The sequence below is a fragment of the Triturus cristatus genome, chromosome 2_1 (genome assembly GCF_964204655.1).
Source record: "Triturus cristatus chromosome 2_1, aTriCri1.1, whole genome shotgun sequence".
In the NCBI taxonomy this organism is placed as follows: Eukaryota; Metazoa; Chordata; class Amphibia; order Caudata; family Salamandridae; genus Triturus; species Triturus cristatus.
The window spans coordinates 301918317-301939859 of NC_140581.1; the positions used below are offsets into that span (position 1 = coordinate 301918317).

Here is a 21543-nt window from a genome sequence, read left to right on the forward strand (position 1 = left end):
TGCTACTCCGGGGCATAGCCAGCATTTTTGCAGCAGGGGAAATGGCACAGGGGTCCAGGAATGTGAGGCTCCCACTGCACCCCAAACAGTGCTCCCTTATGCTACCGACTAACAAAGGGGCCCAAAGCATCCTTGCTCCACCGCTGCTGCGACATGACTTCAACATTTAGAAAAGTCCTTGCCTATATAGAGCAGTGACACACAGAATTGTGACCAAGATCAAACCGAAAATGGCAGCCACGAGCCCAGGAGAGAGGAGTGGATGTTCAGGATGACGTGAGAAACGTGAGAAAATCAGAAGGCTGTGGGAACGTGAGGCAGACACCAAGACATACAGGGCATGACGTTGATTCAAAAGTTCAGCCCTCTGATCATTAAACGGATTTGCAGTCACTAGTCAAGTAAAAAAAAAAAGTTTCACGAGGAGAGGAGGAGGCAGCAGGGGGAGGGGAGAGAGGAGCGGGCATGCGCATGTTTACCTTGCGGTAGCGAGCAGGAACCATCTGTTAATTACAAACAGATGGTGTCAAAGCTCGCTCCCGCCAGGGAATCGCCAAACGTGCACGCGTTGCCATTGAAAGCAATGCAACGCGTGCACGTTTTTGGCCCAAAAAGCGAATCGATATCAAGGGGTCTCCTCCTACGCAGTGCATGCGCGCTGCGTAGGCAAGACCTAAAAATGTTTTTAATGGATATAAAATATCATGTGCCCTGCGGCCAATTCACAAAGACATTTATGAGTATGTGGGCTACTTCATGTATTAATAAATACCCTTGTGAATCAAACTCTATTTGGTTCTCAGGTTACGAGGGAACAAGAAAAACAAGCATTGGCATAGCCAATAGGTCTCGCCTTTGGGACCTTATAAGTGTTTAGCCATGCAACAGTTGCATAACTAAACACTTATAAAGTCCCAAAAGCGAGACATATTGGCTATGCCAATGCTTGTTTTAACTGCTGCAATCTATTGAAGCCTCACGGAGAACATCAAAGCGGCCTTGCGGCCGCGAAAGTGATCGCGATCAAACATCAAAGCGGCCGTGAAAGTGAAAGTAATAGCGGTAAAGCGCGACGCGTGCGCCCGCGCACATGCACTGTAGGTCTAGGCTGGCCTGGTAGCACTTTTTGGAGCCCTCACAAAATGTCTCGCCAGATCAGTGCATGCACTGGGTCAGGCGAGACCTAATAAAAGGAATGATTAATGTTTTTTTCTTTAACAAAATGTATGACGGTTAGAAGGTGAGGTATTTCTGAGGTGGACTTGTATTGTGTTCTGGAACTTTCTAGCACCTTCTGTTATTTTTATGCGTGTATACTGTCATAGTTACCTACCTGTTAAACAAATGTTAGATTAAATACTGACTGAACTTCTGTATCGGAGTGCCCTTTACCGTATCATGCTATATCTAAGCTATTCGCTCCCTCCAAATGCTATAGTAAGCGTTGATGGCTCGCCGCGGTGTGAGTCGTGCACAAAAGGACGTAGCATTGTTTTGTAATTTAATGGTGTTGTGGTTCTGAGATACTAGCAGTAAACAACGGTGCACACACACCACTTTGTTGTGTGGCTGGAGGGAGGAGTAAAGACTGTACCTTGTGACTGGAGGGGACTCTGTCTGTAGTGTCGATAGAGCAGGGGTCATTCCACAAGGGCAAGACCCAGCCCAGATATTCAGTCTATCAATAAAATAAACTATGGAAATATAATTGAGCTAAAAGGACTTAAGTAGCATATTGATGACCGCCGTGTCCAACCAACCTCTCTAAACCTCCCCTGGACAGCACTGCTGTTGTGACATTAGGAGAACGAGGCAGCAAGTTCAGCAGTCGCTGAATAGCGAACAGCAGGCGAGGGCGGGCAGTCTCCCCTCAGCTGCAATTGGTCTCACTTTGCGTCTCCTCTTGTATTGCAGGTCATCCCTGGACGTCTGTGCCATCGATGGGAGGAATGAGAGGCGCGTGGCGCTCACGGCCTGCAAGATGCTGGCGCTTCAGTGCCTGGGGAGGTCGTACACGGTGACAGATGACAACAGCTGTCCATTGCCTGCAGCAACAGAGCGCTCCTGTGACGCCTGCCATTTATGGGAGAAGTGTGATGGTATGTCGCCTACAATCATTTAATTGTGAGCACCCCGTTAGCTGACCTAATGAAAACAGTTCTGCTGCAGAGAGAAGTGAGTTAGTTCTTGTCCTACAAATATTATTGCGCTCAGCGTCGCCCCACTGCTCTCAGAGCAGGAAAAAGCAAAAATAATGATAATAACATTGTTATCATCGTTTTATTTTTTGAGTTACAGGGCTGGGTTAGAGCGGCGCGGGGTTTGTGCCACAGGGGAGGAGTGGTTCATGCACTTACATGCACATGATGGTGTGGCCAGCTGTCTTGGGCCGGGCAAACAGTCATGCACACTTAGCATGTTCACCATCGGGCTGTAATACTCAGCCTGGGTGGAGAACATGCCCAGGCACCCAGTACTGTCAGATCACCGATCCTGGCACTCAGACCAATCACAAGGCTGCCTTGCAGTGCTGGGATCGGCTTGAAGGAGCCTGTGCGTTTCCGACTCATCAGCGAAGCAGCAACGAGGGAGAGATGGAGGCGGCCCTGAGGAGGTAAGTGTTTTTTTTTTTTAATTTGCCACCCCCAGGGCTTGGCCACCCCCTCTCTTTCTCCCCCCCCCCCCCCCGCCACTGATTACGCTTGTTTTCTACAGGTGTTACGATAATACAAATAAATCATTAAAGTATCAAAATAGATCAAGGCAGACAACTGAGTCAAGTTAAATGGCACTAAAGTAAAGAACGTGCCTGTCCAGAAATGACTTGCCCAATCATATACTATTGTTTATGCATCAGAACAGGAGCAATAATTAAATGTTGTCTCGCTTTTTATCTTCCCACAGGTTTTTTTCCTCCGCGGAAATGCTAACACGAACTGTTAGCTTAATGTAATTAGTATTTTAATTGCATGTGATTTAGCTCAGGGGCTAATTAACTAATTAATTAATTGAGTATACTCTATAGTATCAGAAGTAATTGCCATAAAGGCTGTGACAAAGCGGTGCATGTGTGGATTAGGTTGTAAATGAAAACATTTGTTTTCTCGTGTGTTTTATATCTTAATTATTTTGGCCAGCCGACATCCTTTTAGTATCTAGTAGCAGTGACTTGTTATTTCTATATTAAATAAATAACATAGTGGTGTGCAAGTGTCAGGCGAGTAAGTGAAAATATACTTATGTTTAGAGTTTAAAATTGCACCGTAGTGGAAACCAGAACGAAAGCTGCCTGAAGCATGAGTATGACAACAAATGACAACACATGTTACATTTGCAAACAATTGCAGGACTGCAGGTTTCAGGGGGGAATCCGGGGATATAGCACACGTTGTACATGCCGATGCACAAAAACTCACATGCAAGCACAACCCTTGAATGACAACCCGCTCTGCAGGTGAAAGCTGGAAGTAGCAGCCACTATAGGGAAACATAAGTGAGCGTCAGCTGCTAGACGTAAGAACATGTGATGTCAGCCCCCGCAGGATGAAAGGAAAGTAGCAGATCCCACAGAAGCAAATAAAACGGTGGCAGACCCTTCAGCAGGCTTGCATGGGGCAAAGCAGTGCGGGGCCCTCTGCAGGCTTCTGCAATGTTGCTAGATGCCATAAACACTTGTTTCTAAGTAGTAATAATATCACAAATCTGCTCCAAAGAAAGAGAAAACATGCTGTCTAACACCATCTAGTGCATGGGCACATAAGCTGCCCATCATTGATGCAGACAGCAGGCTCAATAACACGGGACCCTGGAAAGCGCAGACCCTGGGTAATAATGCCCCTTTGCCCCTAACTCCCTTGTGATGGCCAGTACTGAAGTAAAAAAAATATGGGTTGATGTATGTAGTGAGGGGACGCTGAATGGCAGTTTTTGGAGGAGGGAGGATAAATCACCTCTGCCTGCAGAGAACAAGAGGGTAATATTCCCTTACACAAGGCAAAGTGCAATGGCATAGATTAGAGTGGTGCATAGTAGATTGTAGTGGCATAGAGTGCAGTGGTACATAGTGTAGTGGTGCAGAGTGTAGTGGTGCAGCACAGAATGGTACAGAGTAGAGTATAGTACCATAGAGATTAATGGCATAGAGTGGAGTGCTGCAGAGTGCAGTGGGGTAGAGTGAAGTGATGCAGAGTAGAGTGGTGCAGAGTGCATTGAAATAGAATGCAGTAGAACAGAGTAGAGTGGCATACAGTTCAGTGCCGTAGAGTGCAGTGTTGCAGAGTAGAGGGTTGTAGAGTGCAGTGGTGTAGAGTATATTTGTGTAGAGTAGAGTGACGTAGAGTAGAGTGGCGTGGCGTGGGGTAGAGTTGCAAGGAGTAGAGTGGGGCAGAGTAGAGTGCAGTGGAGTAGAGTGCAGTAGCATAGATTGCAGTGGTGCAGAATAGATCGCAGTGTCGTAGAGTGGAGTGGCATAGAGTGGACTGGTGTGGAGTGCATTGGCATAGAGTGTTGCAGAGTATAGTGGCACAGAGTGCAGCAGCATAGAATTCTGTGGCGTACAATGCAGTGTTGTAGAATGCAATGGCATAGATTAGAGTGGTGCATAGTAGATTGTAGTGGCATATAGTGCAGTGGTAAAGAGTGGAGTGGTACAGAGTAGAGTGGCATAGAGTGCAGTGGCGTAGAGTACAGTGGCATAAAATGCAGTGGAGCAGAGTAGAGTGCCAGAGAGTACAGTATAGTGGGTAAGGAGTGAAGAGGTGTAGAGTGCAGTGTTATAGAGTGGAGTGCTGTAGAGTGCAGTGAGGCAGAGTAGAGTTGTGTAAAGTGCATTAGTACATAGTGAATTAGTGAAGAGTAGAGTGGCATAGAGCTCAGTGGTGGAGAGTGAAGTACTGAAGAGTAGAGTGTCGCACAGTACAGTGGTGTAGAGTGGCACAAAGTGCATTTACATAGAGTGCAGTGGCATAGAGGTGAGTGGAGTAGAGAGCAGTGGCATGGACTACAGTGGCGCAGAGTTCAGTGCAGTGGTGCAGAGTGCAGTGGTTTACAGAGTGGTGTAGAGTAGAGTGCAGTGGTTTAGAGTAGAGGTGCATAGAGTGCAGTGGCATAGAATAAAGTGGCATAGAGTGAAGTGACAGAGTGCAATGGCACAGAGTGAAGTAGCATAGAGTGGAGTGATGCAGAGTAGAGTGCAGTGGCATAGAGTGTCATAGAGTGTAATGATATAGAGTAAAGTGGTGCAGAGTGCAGTGGCATAGAGTGCAGTGGTGCAGATTAGATTAGAGTGACATACAGTGGATTGGCGTAAAGTGCATGGCCGTTGAGTGAAGTGGTAGAGAGTAGAGTGTATTGGTGCAGAGTATATTGGCATAGAGTGCAGGGTTGCAAAGTGCCATAGAGTGGAGTGGCGAAGAGTGGAGTTGAGCAGAGTAGAGTGGACTGGCTTAGACTGGAGCGGTGTGCAGTGCAGAGGCAAAGAGTGCAGTGGTGTAGAGTAGAGTGAGAGAGTGCATTGGCATAGAGTAGAGTAGAGAGTGGTAGAGTAAAGTAGCGTAGAGTGAAATGGCATAGAGTGCAGTAATGCAGAGTGCAGTGGCATGGAGAGATGTAAAGTGAAGTGATGCAGAGTAGAATGCATTGGTGTGGTGCAGAGTAGAGTGGAGTAGCGTAGAGTTGAGTATGCATGGTGTGGTTGCACACTGCCATTACAGACACCACATTTTCAACTGAAATAAGCCTTACATTTGCATAGACACAGTTACAGTGCTCATACAATAATGTGTAGAAATTACATCACCTAGTGTATTGATTTGTTTTGATCATATTAAAGTATTTGTTTCCAGCCCACTTCAGAATTAACAACATTCTGTGCTTGCTCTTTCCTAATTGTGATATATTCTGAAATACTTGCACAGTTCATTTAAATGTTATGTGCTAGAAAAATACCTTTTCCTACCCTCAGTATCCAGCACGCTTGTCACATAAATCCTCTCACTTTGAAGTCATAGAAATAAAAGTAAACACCAAACTCCCTTAGAAAGACAGAGCCTGACATTTGACCTCTGTCTTTGAATGCACGGCAAATGTGGAAGAATATAAGGAGCGGTTGTGTGAAAAGGGAGAGCCGTGGGAGGTTCCGTGGGAGGGCCGAACTGAAGCCGGACAGCCTAAAAAAAGCTAGCAAATAGTAAGCCAGAAAATGTTTGTTACAAACCACAAAGCCAATGGTAAGCAACAGGTGGAATGCATTCATAGAGAAGGTGTGAGAAAGTGCCATCTTTCTTGGATGGTATGCCACCACTTTTTGCTGAATTGCTGAATGTACTTTGGCTGAGTGTGCCCTGGACTCCTGCCAATCAGGTGCCCAGGGCCTATGTTCCTTCCCTAAAATCTAAAACCCAAATTGGCAAACCCTGGCCACATGTCAGCCCCTGGTAAATGGTACCCTCGGTACCTAGGTCCTTGTGACCAGAGAAGCCCTCCAGCACTTATTGTGCCACCCTTGGAGGCCCTGTACCCTAACACAAACACATTGCCCTTGCAGGCTGAGTGTCTGGGTACAAGACAAAACAGAGAGTCGACATGGCACACATCCCTGTGTGCCATGCCCACAACCTACACTGCCCTGGCATACATCAGCCACCCCTCTAGCTGGGTGCCCTATGCCAGTGATGTGGGCACAGGAGCATAAGCCCTGTGCCCCTACAGTACCCAGGTCCATTCCTGGGCACTGTAAGTGCAGTGCTGCCATATAAGAGTATATGGTGCTGGGAGCTCGTCAAACACGAACTCCACAGCACCATGATGGCAACACTGAAGACTGAGAAGTTTGGTATCAAACTTCTCAGCACATTAAACCCACACTGATGCCAGTGTGGGATTTAATGTACAATGCACGACAGAGGGCATCTTAGAGATGCCCCCTGAACCTAACCTACAATCCACGTCTTGTCTGAGGGGCTGCCTAGGCTGCCACACAGCAGACATGTTGCTTGACCCCTGCGTAGAGAGCCATCCACTCTCCTGGGCCTGCAACAATGCACATCCTGGGCGAGGTGGTGGGTCTCCTCCCCCAGGATGGGCAGGGGAAGCTTCAAAGGCATGCCGCCTTTGTGAGCTTCCCCAGGCCACTTGCTGTACTCAGCAACTGGCCCCTACCGGTTCTAAACCCCCACTCTGGCGGTAAGACTGGACGGAAACTCCAAGCAAGGACAGGGGATGTGCCAGCCCTGCTAACCCCACCCCTCAAGTGGGGGAGGCGAGGTGAAGCACATCTCCAGGCCCTCGCCATCTTGAAGATGGGGAGCCCTACCCAATCAGGATTAGGCCACTGCCCCCCTCCCACCGGAGAGTGGCAGGATAGGGGGTGTACCCACCCCAGGACAGGGACCCAGTGGTCCCTGCCCTTTACCTACCTGTAACACCCCTAAATGTAGTATTTAGGGGCAGCCTGAACCTTCCTTCCTTAGATTCCAGATTCTAAAACAGCAAAGAAAATCAAGAAGAAATAAGACCCGCCGTGCAGCTGCTAAGAAGAGGAAGACATCAACTGCTTTGGCCCCAGCCCTACCGGCCTGTCGACCCTCGAACCTGCTCCTGCTAAATCCCGGCACCGCCTGTGGCCAGCAACCTCACAAACCCCGGAGGGCCTGGCTACCTTGTGACTCTGAGCACCTGGGACTCCCACGAGCAGTGCCTCTGCTCAAAGCAAGTATCTAACTCCTGGCATCAGCCCGGAACCGCGAACCATGCACACTCTGCACCCGCCAAGCCTGGCCTGTGCTGGAGTGGACAAAGACCCCGAGGACATCCCCCCGGCGACTGTGACCCCGAATCCAGCACCCAAGGACCCACCTCGACGCTCCTGATGACGCCTGCAGCCTCAGTACCAGGGACCCCCCAACCGCGATCAACAGAGGGTAAGATTTCCCGACACCAAAAGGCACCCCGGCGCCCTGCGGCCCCCTGTGCCTGACTCCTGGGTACCTACCTATCCTCCAACTACCCAACTTACCTCTCGAAGTGGTGGTGGCACCTGAAGAATCTTCGTCCCCGAGCTTGCAGCCTTTGTTCGTCCTTGAGCTTTTCCATAGCAATCCTTTGAGCGCTCGAAGGCTCAAAAGCACCCTGCACCCAGCCGCCCGAGTGGCCCTGGCAGTGCAACTTCTACTCGTACCTACTTCCCCATTTACCCTGAGCAAGTGACCAGGAGCCCAGCTCCCACAGCCGCGTGGCCTGCTAGTCAGCAGCCACCAACCAAGGGCCCCCTGCCTCCCATAGGATAATATTGGGCCTAACTCACTCTGCACCCGGCTGCCCCTGTGCCGCTGAGGGTGTAACAACTGTACCGACCTGACCCTGGGAGACCCCTGAGTCTATGCCCAGAACCTTAACTCTGCCAGTCGACTTTCTTCTGTGTGTGGAGTTTCTAAACTTTAAAATATTCACCTAAAATCAACCGAGTAACGAAAACGGAAATACTCACCTGCTGTTAGGAGAGATCCCAGTGCTGGATCTTGGTGCCCACCACTGACCCTGAAAAGTACTTACAACCGTACTTACCACTAACTCAATTTTTTCCCATAGGAAACCATTGACTGTTTTTCTGTGAAATTTCTTCTGTGTCGATTTTTGCAAACTAGAAATATTCTTTAAAAATCGTACCAACTTTGAAAACGTTATTACTTACCTGTTTTAGATAGATGTCCCAGTACTGAGCCTAGGAGCCCAGCACTGGATTACAAAAGTAACAAGAGCATACTTTACCCGTAACTCGAATTTTCTTCCATAGCAAACCACTGACTGTTTTTCTGTGAAATTTCTTCTTTGTCAATTTTGCAAACTTATAAATATTCCTTAAAAATCGCCTGTTTAACTTAAACGCAGTTTCTCAACTGCTTACAGGTGGCACACTAGTGCTGGATCCAGGATCCGACACTGACCTAGAAAAAGTAACCATAACCCCATTTACCTGCTAAGTGAATTTCCTTCCATAGGATAACATTGGTAATTTGATCAGAAAAAAGTTTCTGTCAACTATTAAAATAGCAAATACCAAAGGAAATGATGGACGGAGTGTTGAACATTGCAAGCACTCACCCCCAGTCAACTGATCTGGGTTTAATCCATCACCGTTCTTATTTGCATATGGCCATGTCTGAACTGGGGTGGCAGAGTGGGCTAAAGAACGGTGATGGATTAAACCCAGATCAGTTGACTGGGGGTGAGTGCTTGCAATGTTCAACACTCCCGTCCATCATTTCCTTTGGTTTTTGCTTTGTTCGCCATAAGTTGGCAGGGTATGCTCAGACGTGAGTCCCTTGCTCACTTTGCCACTGGATTCAATCAAGCCTGGCTGAAGACGGCTGAAATGCCAGAAACCGGTCCTAGGAAGCTTGTTTCCGGTCCAGGGAAGACATGGCTTGGCAGTTCGGGCTGGACTGTTCCCATGAGGCACAGGGTCAGACTGATTTGCATATGGCCATGTCTGAACTGGGGTGGCAGAGTGGGCTAAAGAACGGTGATGGATTAAACCCAGATCAGTTGACTGGGGGTGAGTGCTTGCAATGTTCAACACTCCCGTCCATCATTTCCTTTGGTTTTAACTATTAAAATAGCACAATATTGCTTAAAAATCACAACAGTAACTAAAACGTATTTACTCACTTGTTTCCAAGAACTGTCCCAGGACTGAATCTAGGATCCAGTCCTGGAGTTAGAAAAGTAATCCTGAAAGTAATCAATTGCATATAACTTAAAATTTCCATTGAGCTCAATGTATTATTGTGTTTGAAATTGTGTTGCCTATTGCAACAAACTGTAACTATTGCATTTCAAGTCAATTGCCTCTTGCAAAGTATTTAACTAAAACATCTCATTCTGAGAAAGTATATTTTGATACCTATTGTTGGTTCTAAAATAAAACAACCATATATTTTTATATACAAACCATTGGCCTAGAGTTCAGTTCTTGAGTGTGTGAGACCATTTGCTGACTGAGTGTGTACAGCAAATGCTTTACACTGTCCTCTGATACTGCCTTACTGCTCGACCAAGCTACCACTTTAGAAAGTAAGGTTATATCTAACTTTAGCCTCTGCCAAACCTCTGGGGACTGTGGACCCTGTGCACACTGCACCTATTTGGGAACAGTATATCCAGAGCCACTTTCCTACAGAAGGTTTCTCAATGTCCCCAAGATGTCTTTGGCAAATCAAACAGCTGTGGTGTCTGGTACGCTCCAACCTAAAAAGGCGATGTCCGTTCTTAAAGTAATGAAGGGTGTTGTCAGCAGGGACTGAATTCATTTTCAGTCTATGCAGGCAGAGAAATAGGGAGAAAATTGAGAAAATAATGATGTGCCAGTATCTGCAAGGAGAGAGAAATAGGCAGCGTCTGCAAGCAAAAATGCACAGTTTTTGCCAGGAGCAAAGCAGGAATTGTCTGTAAAAATATCTGACTGGCGGGCTGTGTAGAATGGAGGTCAAATACATGATGTGAATTGTGACTGAACTATCAAACATCCACAATGTCAATTCAAGAAAGATTAACTAAGGCCACTTTTTTCAGCTTGGAATGAAAAGCAAAGCAATGCCCAGAGAAATGTGCCTGAAGTGTTGCATGCCTAGACCAGAGAAACACCAATACAGTTAAAGATAGCAATAACAGAAAGTTCCAAACCAATATTATTTGAATAAAAATAGAGATGTAACTGCAAAAATGCTGCAAAATAAACAAAATGGATAAGGAGTTAAGAAATGATGAGCAAAATCAAAAATCATCATGTGCAATAAGATGGCCACAAGTGTCTGATGGTAACCAATGAGAGTTAGAAAACCTCCACAAATAGAAAAGGTCCCTTTTGAAAGTGTTATGGGATCCAAAGCATCCAGACCTGCGGGTATTGGAAGTTAGCGTGGATAGGAGCTTAATAGCTGAAAGTTTTTACCTTGGAAGATAGCTCAGTTTAAGTTAATCTAAGTTAATTAAACACAGCGAAGTAAAATAAAAGTGCATTGGCGGACAACACGAGCAGCCAAAAGATTGTTTCAGATGGCTGAAGAGTGCCATGAGTCTCTGGATGTAGGCCTCATTTGGTTCAGGTGCATAAATTTTGAGTGTGCACCTAAACAGGCTTGGTTGTAGCAACAGGCTCTGACTGGATAAATGTGCCTTTGTAGTTGTGGCTCAGAGTACATTCAATCCATCACATCACTCCACTGTTTAATGATGGATGTCATGCAAATTCAATCTTTTGAATGGGTATCCAAACTCAACTTCTTGTCGGCCTTATAAGAGCATATTCCAAAACTTAAGCCCATCCTTTGGTAAATAAGAATATACAATAATGGATTTGCAACATTGTCTACCACCTCTACCAACAGAACACCACAGAGAAACAATCTGGTGAATCTGAAAGATACCCACAGCTGCACTGCTGAACAGAGTGACATGATAGAAAATGTTGTGCACCTATCTGCCAGAGTCTATCAAGGTCTGGCTACCTCTGCACCATAATCTTTGCTTTTGTAATTATCTCATTTGTTAACTTTAGGCCTATCAGAGACAATTAAATTTGGGTTTCCGATGTGATCATTTCTGGCAAAGTTACATAAACACTCAAAAGATTAACCTTGCAGTTTTCCAGGAGAGCCGTTTGATTTAAAAATGCCAATTTATAATATGAAGACATTCATGAAAGGATTGAGGCCTACTTGCCGGAAAGCAAGCTGTCTATGTGGCCCAATTAGAAACATCTCTGGATCTGCCAAATACCACATCCAGACTAGTAACGTCAGTCTGTAGGCCTGATGCAATGTCAGGGCAGGCTCGCTGAGTTTGAGTTTAAAGCATTTATAGAGCGCACGTTCACCTGGCGGATTTATGGCGCTGTTGTGTACAGAACCCAGAGAACAAGAAGATCAGGGGGGAGGCAGAACAAGACAGTTACAGTGGGAAGGCTTGTGCGAAGAGAAAAGTTTTTAGCACCTTTCGGAAGAGTGAGTATTGAGTAGAAGATCTGAGGTGGGTGGGGAGAGAATTCCAAAAAGCGGGGGCAAGTGTGGAAAATTTCGTACCCCCCCACTTTTTTGCCTAAAGCGGGGAACTGCCAACAAATGTTGGGAGGATGAGCGCAGCTCCCTAATGGGGGCGTAGACTTTAACTTCCGAAGAAATGAATGCAGGGGCTGCGCCAATTCGAGCCTGAAAAGTAATACAGCCCATCTTGAACTGAGCTCGTTCTCGGATAGGGAGCCAGTGCAAGGACTTGAGAAGAGGGGTGACATGGTGGAACTTAGCCAGATTATAAACCAGGTGGGCAGCCTGGTTTTGAACCAGCTGTAATCGCTGCAAACTGTAAGCGGGCATGCCACAATATAGTGCGTTGCCATAATCGAGGCGAGAGATAACCATCGCCAGGACTATGAGTTTTAAGGCAGAAAAAGAAAAGAAACGGGAAACTTTACGAATGGTGCGGAGTGAAAAGAAAGGAAGAGGACACCACTAAACTAACCTGGGAGGGTAGAGTGAGGTGGTCGTTCAACTTAATCCCAAGAGTTTTCACAGAGGAAGAAGGAGAAGGGGGGGACCCAGGGAGGGGGGCCAAAAAAGAGAAGTCCAGGGACTGGAGCAACCACCTGTCAAAACCAGCTCAGTTTTGTCTGGGTTTAACTTCAGGTGGTTGTAATTCATCCAGTCCCGGATAAAAATCATAACAGACTGGAATTTAGCCATGGACTCAGGGGATGGGGACAAATTAAAAATAAGCTGAAGGTCGTCCGCATAATTGTAGACGGAGACCTCCATTTGCTGAAGGGCAAAAATAAGAGGGGCAATGTACAAGTTAAATAAAAGAGGGGAAAGGGAGGAGCCCTGAGGAACCCCACATTGTACCTTCCGGAAGTCCGCCAAAAAGTCACCCAGGCGCACTGCCTGGGTGCGGTCCCTCAAGAAGGAGGACAGCCAGACCAAGGCCGAGCCTTCAACCCCCGCCGCCCTGACACGGGAAAGTAAGATGGAATAGTCAACCGTGTCGAAGGCGGCGGAGAGGTCGAGGAGGACCAGGGCCTGGGTATGGTTAGTGTCCATGCCCTCCCTGAGGTTGTCGAGGACCGATAGCACCACGGACTCCGTAGAGTGTGCGGTGCGAAAACCAGCCTGACGGCGGGCTAAAATGCCATTCCCCTCCACAAAGGTACTGAGCGCTCTGGTCACAGGGCGCTCCAATACCTTCCCCAGAAAGGGCAACAATGAAATGGGGCGGTAGTTGACAAGAGCGGAGGGGTCCGCGCCAGGTTTTTTGAGGATAGGGACGATGATTGCCGATTTAAGTGGTTGAATAACAATGCCCTGGGACAGTGAACTATTGAGAAATTTGAGAGGGGGCTGCACACAAACCAAGTAGATGTACTTGAGGATGTGGGCAGGATAGAGGTCTAAAGGGGAACCTGATTTAATCATAGAAAGGAGGGAGAGGAAAGACTCTTCTGTCAAGAGGGGGAACGAATCAAGACGTGCCCCGACTGACGGACACTGGGGGTCAACAAAGGAGGGGAGGGATATTGGCTTTAATGTTAGAAATTTTGTCCAGAAAATAAGTGTTGAGGGAGTCGCATAGGTCCTGGGAAGGAGAGGGTTTGAGGGTAGCTCTATCGGAGAAGGCGAGATTGTGTACAATGGAAAAAAAAATTCTAGGCTGATTTTCGGCAGCCAGGATTTTTGAGGAGAAATAAGCAGTCTTAGCAACCAAAATAGATTTTTTGTACTGGGAAAGGAGGATGACATACTGGGTTTTAAGGTTGGAGCAGTAATCTCGCCTCCAGTCCCGCTCAGCGTGGCGCACAGTTAGTTTTATGGCCTTCAATTCCTCATTGAACCAACGGTTCGCGTCGTTCACACGCCTGGAGGACACCCGCCTGAGGGGAGCGACCGAATCGCAGCCTGTCAGGAGACAGGAATTAATAGAATCAGCTTGTGCGGAGGACGACAGACCGTGTAGATCAGGACTAGATGCAGAGAGTGTGGCCGACAGAGAGGCCACATCCACCTGGTTCCAAGAGCGCGCCCAGATGTTTTTGAGAAGGGGGGGCTTGGTGACTGGACTAAGGGAAAGGGAAAAGGAAATCAAGAAGTGATCGGACCAAGTGCAGGGGGAGATGGACAAGGAGGCTATTGGACAATTAAGGGACCAAATCTGATCAAGGATGTGACCCTGAATGTGAGTGGGGGAATGAACGTGGGAGTCAAAATTGAGGAAACGAAGAGTATCCGAGAATTCTTTAGAAGTCGAGCATTCTGCGGGGTCTGAGGGCCGAAAATTAAAATATCCTAATACCAAGATGGAGGAGTTGTTGACCGCTAAAGTGGAATTTGGAGAGAAAATGTTGAGAAGGTTGAGGGGGCCGATACATAAGCAAGCAGGTGAGTGGGACTCTGAAAGACGGTGAACGGACAACTAAAAAGTCTGATGAACCAATAGGGGAAAAAGTTAGAGGCTGAAAGGAGAATTCTGTACGGGCAATCAGAGCGACGCCGCCGCCAGACTTGCCGGAGGGTCGGTCGGCACGCAGAGCATAATATGAGGCAGGAAGGGCAGCTAACAGAGAAGGAAGGGAGTTGTCGCAAAACCAGGTCTCCGTGAGAAATAGAAGATCCGGCTTGTGCGAGTCCAATAAGATGAAAAGTTCGTAACAGTGCTTTACTGCTGACCTAGTATTAAGATAGTAAACGGATAGGGTAGCTGGCAAGGGAGGAGCAGGGACATCGGGTGATGAACCGGGGGGGGAGAAGGAAGGGGGGGTAAGGACGGGAGATAAGGGAGTGGACAAGGAGCTGTCAATCCCAGTCTAGCGATGTGCAAAATCGCAGAATCATCCGAAGGCCACGGGCCTTGGAGGTTGCAGAGCTGCACAGAAGAGTATTGTACAATTTGGGCATGGTGGGGAGCCCCTAGGCCCGGCCGGCCGCGGACGGGCGCAGACAGGCTTTCCTTTGGCGCGCCCTCGGCGCGCAGACGGCGCGCCCGCTGCGCTTCCGGAAGATGCACATAATTTATACGGAAATGTTAACGGCAGGGGGCGTGTCGTCTCAAAAAGGGGCGTGGCCTGTTGGCTCGGCGAAATGGCGGCAATGGAGTTAATACTTTATCCAGTGGCAGTGCTAAGATCCGCTGCACGGGTATGTCAGGAGCGTAAGAGCTGCCCAGAAACAGAGCGCTGGGAGGATGTCAGGTACAATTTAAAATTACAATGAGAAAAGTGACACTCAAATTCTAAAATTAGCTTTCAAGTCGTGCTCCCGGCTTCCGCCTCAGGAGGTTCAGGTACAATAGGTCAGGGTGGTCAGGGTTGCACTGAGAGAATGAAGGAAATACCATATTGAGAGAGTGCCTATTGTTGCTGCCCTAATAGCAAAAACTGGAGACACACCCTATACAAATACAATTTTTTATAGTGTGTAGAGGAAGAGAAGGGCTCAGTCAATCCCTGTAGAACTAGGAGGATAAGATGTTTGCCCCTGCAGAGTGAGAATGGAATATCAGTCCCTGCTGGGAAAGTAGGCGATACTCTTAATAGCAAGATGCCAATGAGTCACAGTGGGCAGGATAGGTTTGTACAAAGTAATATGGGAAAAATATTTGGGCGTCGATTACGATCCGGTAAAAACCGGGTACGAACCGTCGGTCAAAGCGTATTCTCCGTCCGACTCGTACCCGGTTGTAAAACATTACAAACATGGAATTACGATTCGCACGGAAACACCATTTCCGTACGAATCGTAAAAAACATCGACCGACGAAATCATGCATACGAATGTGATCCGGGAATGCTGCGACGTGACGTCGGGACGCTTCCAGGCAGCGTTTCACGACCCAGGAAGTACGATTCGAACCAACAGCAGTCCAGATAGCAATATTTTCACGGCACCCAAAAAGTGCCAGAAAGCGAAGTACGGCGCGAAACGACCAGAGTAGGTGGCCCGGTAAGCGCCGTACCCCCCCCCAGCCCCGTACGTTCGAGTCGAACCCCCCCAGCCCCCGTACATTCGCGTCGACCCCCGTGTATGTACACCCGAGTACGTGTCGAACTGTACGTGCCGTACCCCCGTGTATGTACACCCGAGTACGTTCGAGTCATACCCCCACCCGTGTATGTACGGTGCGTACCCCCAGTGCGTAGCGCTGGGGGTACGCACCGTACATACACGGGTGGGGGTACGACTCGAACGTACTCGGGTGTACATACACGGGGGGGTTCGACATGTACAGTTCGACACGTACTCGGGTGTACATACACGGGGGGTACGACACGTACAGTTCGACACGTACTCGGGTGTACATACACGGGGGTACGACACGTACAGTTCGACACGTACTCGGGTGTACATACACGGTGGTACGACATGTACAGTTCGACACGTACTCGGGTGTACATACACGGGGGTACGACACGTACAGTTCGACACGTACGGGGTACGACACGTACAGTTCGACACGTACTCGGGTGTACATACACGGGGGTACGACACGTACAGTTCGACACGTACTCGGGTGTACATACACGGGGGGTACGACACGTATAGTTCGACACGTACTCGGGTGTACATACACGGGGGTCGGCGAACGTATGGGGGCTGGGGGGAGGGGGTTCGGCGCGTACATACAGGGGCTGGGGGGGTCGACTCGAACGTACGGGGGCGGGGGGGGGTTCGGCGCGTACCGGGCACCTGTTTGGACGTCTCCATTGTTTGCTATAGGAGTTCGGTGCGGACGGTCTTTTAACCATACGGTTGTAAATTCGGACGCCCGGGACGGATCGTACTTGCACGGTTGGACTTTGCTTTTCACGTTTGTACGGTAAATCGTCCGAGGACGTGTCGGACACTTTTTCCGACCCGAGGACGTGTGGGGAATCATTCCCAATGCGACTCGTATGGGCTTTTTACCATGCGAATCGTGATTGCCAGTTTGTACGGCACTTGTACGATTCGTACGGTAAAGAGACCGGATACGAGTCGTACGGGAATTTTTTTTACCGGATCGTAGTCAGCACCTTGGTATCTTTAGAAAGAAAACTGTATTCCAATTGAATTTTACTTTTTAAAGACAAACTTTCCATTTTAGAAATTCTCTTACAAATTGCTTTGGACCACACTCTTTCTGTAAGATTTGTTCAGCTTGGAACTAAATGTGCCAGGACTTAAATAATCTACATTTTGTAAAAAAAAAAAAAAGGGGGGGGGGGTACCATACATGAGAATTGATTTAGTATTGACCCTTTATCCTATGCAAAATTAAGAGGTGCTGGAATATCATTGTGAGAATATCGCCTGGCATAAAAATCTTATCTTAAAGACCGTCTATAAAGACATTGCCCAATTAAAGTTAATCATAAAAAATCATGATCATATTGGATGATATTTATGTAAACAATATTAGGATTCTATATTTATGTCAGAAACTATTTTTGTATGTGATATCCTAACATACAACCTGTCAAACAACATAGCAAAATTCGGGCTAAAGCTGCAAAAAGCCTGTCTCCTTACAGTTATCCTTTATTTAAACTTCTTATTGTACTGCCATATTATTCGGCTACATTGCACACACCTACATTTCCGAGGGTTGCCTTGCTGTTCAGAAAAAGCTGCCAAAGATATACTTAATGTAATCTTCACATTTTTGTGGACTGGGCTGTTGCCCATGCCCAAAGAGTGTCTTGAGGTTATAGCAGTTGAATAATATTTAAAGTTTGTCATAGTTCAAACCATATGCTATTCATAATAGTTCTCTTTATTGCCTGTATGACTTTGTGAGCTCATTTGTCAGGTAATTCATAGCAGTAAAGTCTAGGATCCATGACATTCTACAGAAATCAGTAATAACCTGACAAGGAGACATTCTATGAACAGAAACTAAAGGCAGTGGCAACATTTCGGTGTCTACGAGTTACGCAGCTATGAACCAAGGGCCCTATATATGGCCAGGTCACACATTGCTGCGCTGCACGGTTCACTGACAAAATACTGATCCCCAAAACAAACACTTACCAAAATATCGGGACCAAAATATTGATGTAAGTAATATCATCATCCTATGCTTATAATGGTAAGTACAAAAACATTGGAAAAAAATATTGTTGTAATAATTATCAGTGTATTAAATATCGTTTTTTATTTAAAATATTTATGAATCAAAATAATAAATATTAATTATATTAAATAGTAACATTAATATAAAATAGATTTAATATATATTGTGAACAAATATAACAAATAAGCTTAATTAAAAAAGTTAAACAGACATATATAAAAATTAATATATATAATTACATTCATCTATTTCACAAACAATTATCAACCTAATAATTGTAATTTATATTGTAATTTCAAAATTGTAACTAATATAAAATATACTTATACATACACCAATTACATAAAATCTTTAAAAAACAAACCATTCTAATTAAATTAAAAAGTGAAGAACTTAATATTTAGTAAAAATATTTTACACATTAAAAATATTAATAACAAATTTAATTTTAAATAAACAAAAACATTATCAATTATAACAATATAAAATAAAATACAAAATGTAATACATATACAAATATAAAACTGGGTAAATAATTTACAAATCTCCCTCCAGTAAATGCAACAGTAGGGAATGTGTTGGATAGCGTAGAGGTCAAATTTACTATTCCCACACCAGTCAGTACAATAGTAGGAAAGTGTTGGTTTGCGCAGGGGTAAAATGTACTATTCCCACTCCAATGAGTGCAAAAGTAGGAAAAGTGATGGATAGCGGAGGCGTAAAATGTACTGTTCCCACTAGAGTCAATACAACAGCGAAAGAGTTGTATTGCGGAGGGGTAACATTTACTATTCCCACTTCGGTCAATACAACAGTAGGCAAAGTGTTGGATAGCAGAGAGGTAAAATTTACTATTCGCACTCCTGTCCGAACAACAGTAGGGAATGTGTTGGATTATGGAGGGGTAAAATGTACTATTCCAACTCCAGTCAGTGCAAAATTAAAAACAAACACAATATCTTGAACAAAATAAAATTATTTTTTATAACAAATAAAGAAAAATATAAATATGTACAAAAAACTACAAATATATTTAACTTTAAAAATAAAATAAACATATTACAATGTGAAATACATATCACAAATTACTAAAAATATTATTATAAATAAAATACAAAAATAATTTTCATACAAATAATTTTTGGCTGAAAAATGCATTTTTTAACAAAAACATTGTAATACATAAATTTAATGTAATTGCTTCCCATCCTATAATCCAACAAAACACACAACCTACACCTAAAACTTAACTTTAAAAAGCAAAATATTTACACTACTAATATAAACATTTAACAGCAAAATGTAATTAATTGAATATTAAGTATTATTTATTTCTAATTAATTCACTTCCCACAATACAGCCCCCCAAAATACACAACACACTCATAAATAGAAAATTATGTACACACTTCACATAAGTAATTATCAATTTGATAATTAATATTATTAATACATGAATTATTAATTATGTTATATTTATTTACTTCCCACTCCATACCCCTAAAAACCTACGACCCACGTCTTAAATCCTTAAAACAATAAGCTGCACAAATAACATAACAATTATCAATTAAGCACATATTATTAATGAAAAACTAAATAATTCATTAAAATTAATTAACTTCCCACCCTTTACCACTATAAACCCCACAACCCATGCCTAAAATTAAACTTTAAAAGAATTAATTACACAATTGAAATTATTGTCAATTAAATAATTAATAGTATTTAGGAACTAATTATGAATTAATTTAAATTAATTTTGTCCCCACCCTTTACCTCTATAAACCCCACAACACACACCTAAAAAAAAGAAATTAAACAATTAACATTATGAATTATCAGTATTAGTTAACGGCGAATTATTATTACATTAAAAATAAATTACTTCCCACCCTTTACCCCTATAAACCCCACAACCCGCACTTAAAAAAGAAAATTACACAATTAACATCACTAATTATCAATTAATTAAATAATAATAATTAGCAGCTAATTATTAAATAAATCACTTTCCGCCCATTACCCCTATAAACCTCACAACTTGCATATAAAATTACTAGCACAAATGATATAACAAAATCTCAATTAAATAAAGAATATAAAATAAAAACGATCATTAATATATTATAATTAAATTACTTCCCACCAATACATTTTTGAAGCTGCACTCTATTAACACAATGCATGCAGCAAGTCCAGAAGCAGGAGCTAGTGCTTTCAGAATCACTAATATATATTAGTGATTCTTAAAGTGGAGGTCGCCCTTCTAGACTTGCTGCATGCCTTTTATTAATAGAGCGCTGTTGAAGGCAGATTGAGTGCATTTTTGAAGCTGCGCTCTATTAACCCAATGCATGCAGCAAGTCCAGAAGCAGGAGCTAGTGCTTTCAGAATCACTAATATATATTAGTGTTTCTTAAAGCAGAGGTCGTCCTTCTTGACTTGCTGCATGCCTTTTATTAATAGAGCGCTGTTGAAGGCAGATTGTGTGCATTTTTGAAGCTGCGCTCTATTAACACAATGCATGCAGCAAGTCCAGAAGCATGGCGTCTTTCAGAATCACTAATATATATTAGTGATTCTTAAAGTGGAGGTCGCCCTTCTAGACTTGTTGCGTGCCTTTTATTAATAGAGCGCTGTTGAAGGCAGATTGTGTGCATTTTTGAAGCTGCGCTCTATTAACACAATGCATGCAGCAAGTCCAGAAGCAGGAGCTAGTGCTTTCAGAATCACTAATATATATTAGTGATTCTTAAAGTGGAGGTCGTCCTTCTAGACTTGCTGCATGCCTTTTATTAATAGAGCGCTGTTGAAGGCAGATTGTGTGCATTTTTGAAGCTGCGCTCTATTAACACAATGCTTGAAGCAAGTCCAGAAGCAGGCGCTAGTGCTTTCAGAATCACTAATATATATTAGTGATTCGTAAAGCGGAGGTTGTCCTTCTAGACTTGCTGCATGCCTCTTATTAATAGAGCGCTGTTGAAGGCAGATTGTGTGCATTTTTGAAGCTGCGCTCTATTAACACAATGCATGCAGCAAGTCCAGAAGCAGGAGCTAGTGCTTTCAGAACCACTAATATATATTAGTGATTCTTAAAGCGGAGGTTGTCCTTCTTGACTTGCTGCATGCCTTTTATTAATAGAGCGCTGTTGAAGGCAGATTGTGTGCATTTTTTAAGCTGCGCTCTATTAACACAATGCTTGAAGCAAGTCCAGAAGCAGGCGCTAGTGCTTTCAGAATCACTAATATATATTAGTGTTTCTTAAAGCAGAGGTCGTCCTTCTTGACTTGCTGCATGCCTTTTATTAATAGAGCGCTGTTGAAGGCAGATTGTGTGCATTTTTGAAGCTGCGCTCTATTAACACAATGCATGCAGCAAGTCCAGAAGCAGGAGCTAGTGCTTTCAGAATCACTAATATATATTAGTGATTCTTAAAGTGGAGGTCGTCC

The 21543-nt window shown here is 44.7% G+C and overlaps 1 protein-coding gene across 1 annotated transcript in view; it reads left to right on the forward strand.

Annotated features, from left to right (window-relative positions):
* C7 (complement C7) overlaps window positions 1-21543 on the forward strand; it is a 571431-nt gene that overhangs the window by 525929 nt on the left and 23959 nt on the right. The window contains exon 17 of the mRNA XM_085631170.1: window positions 1915-2099. Within this exon, the coding sequence (XP_085487296.1) occupies window positions 1915-2099 (185 nt within the window). The remainder of the gene's footprint in view (window positions 1-1914; window positions 2100-21543) is intronic.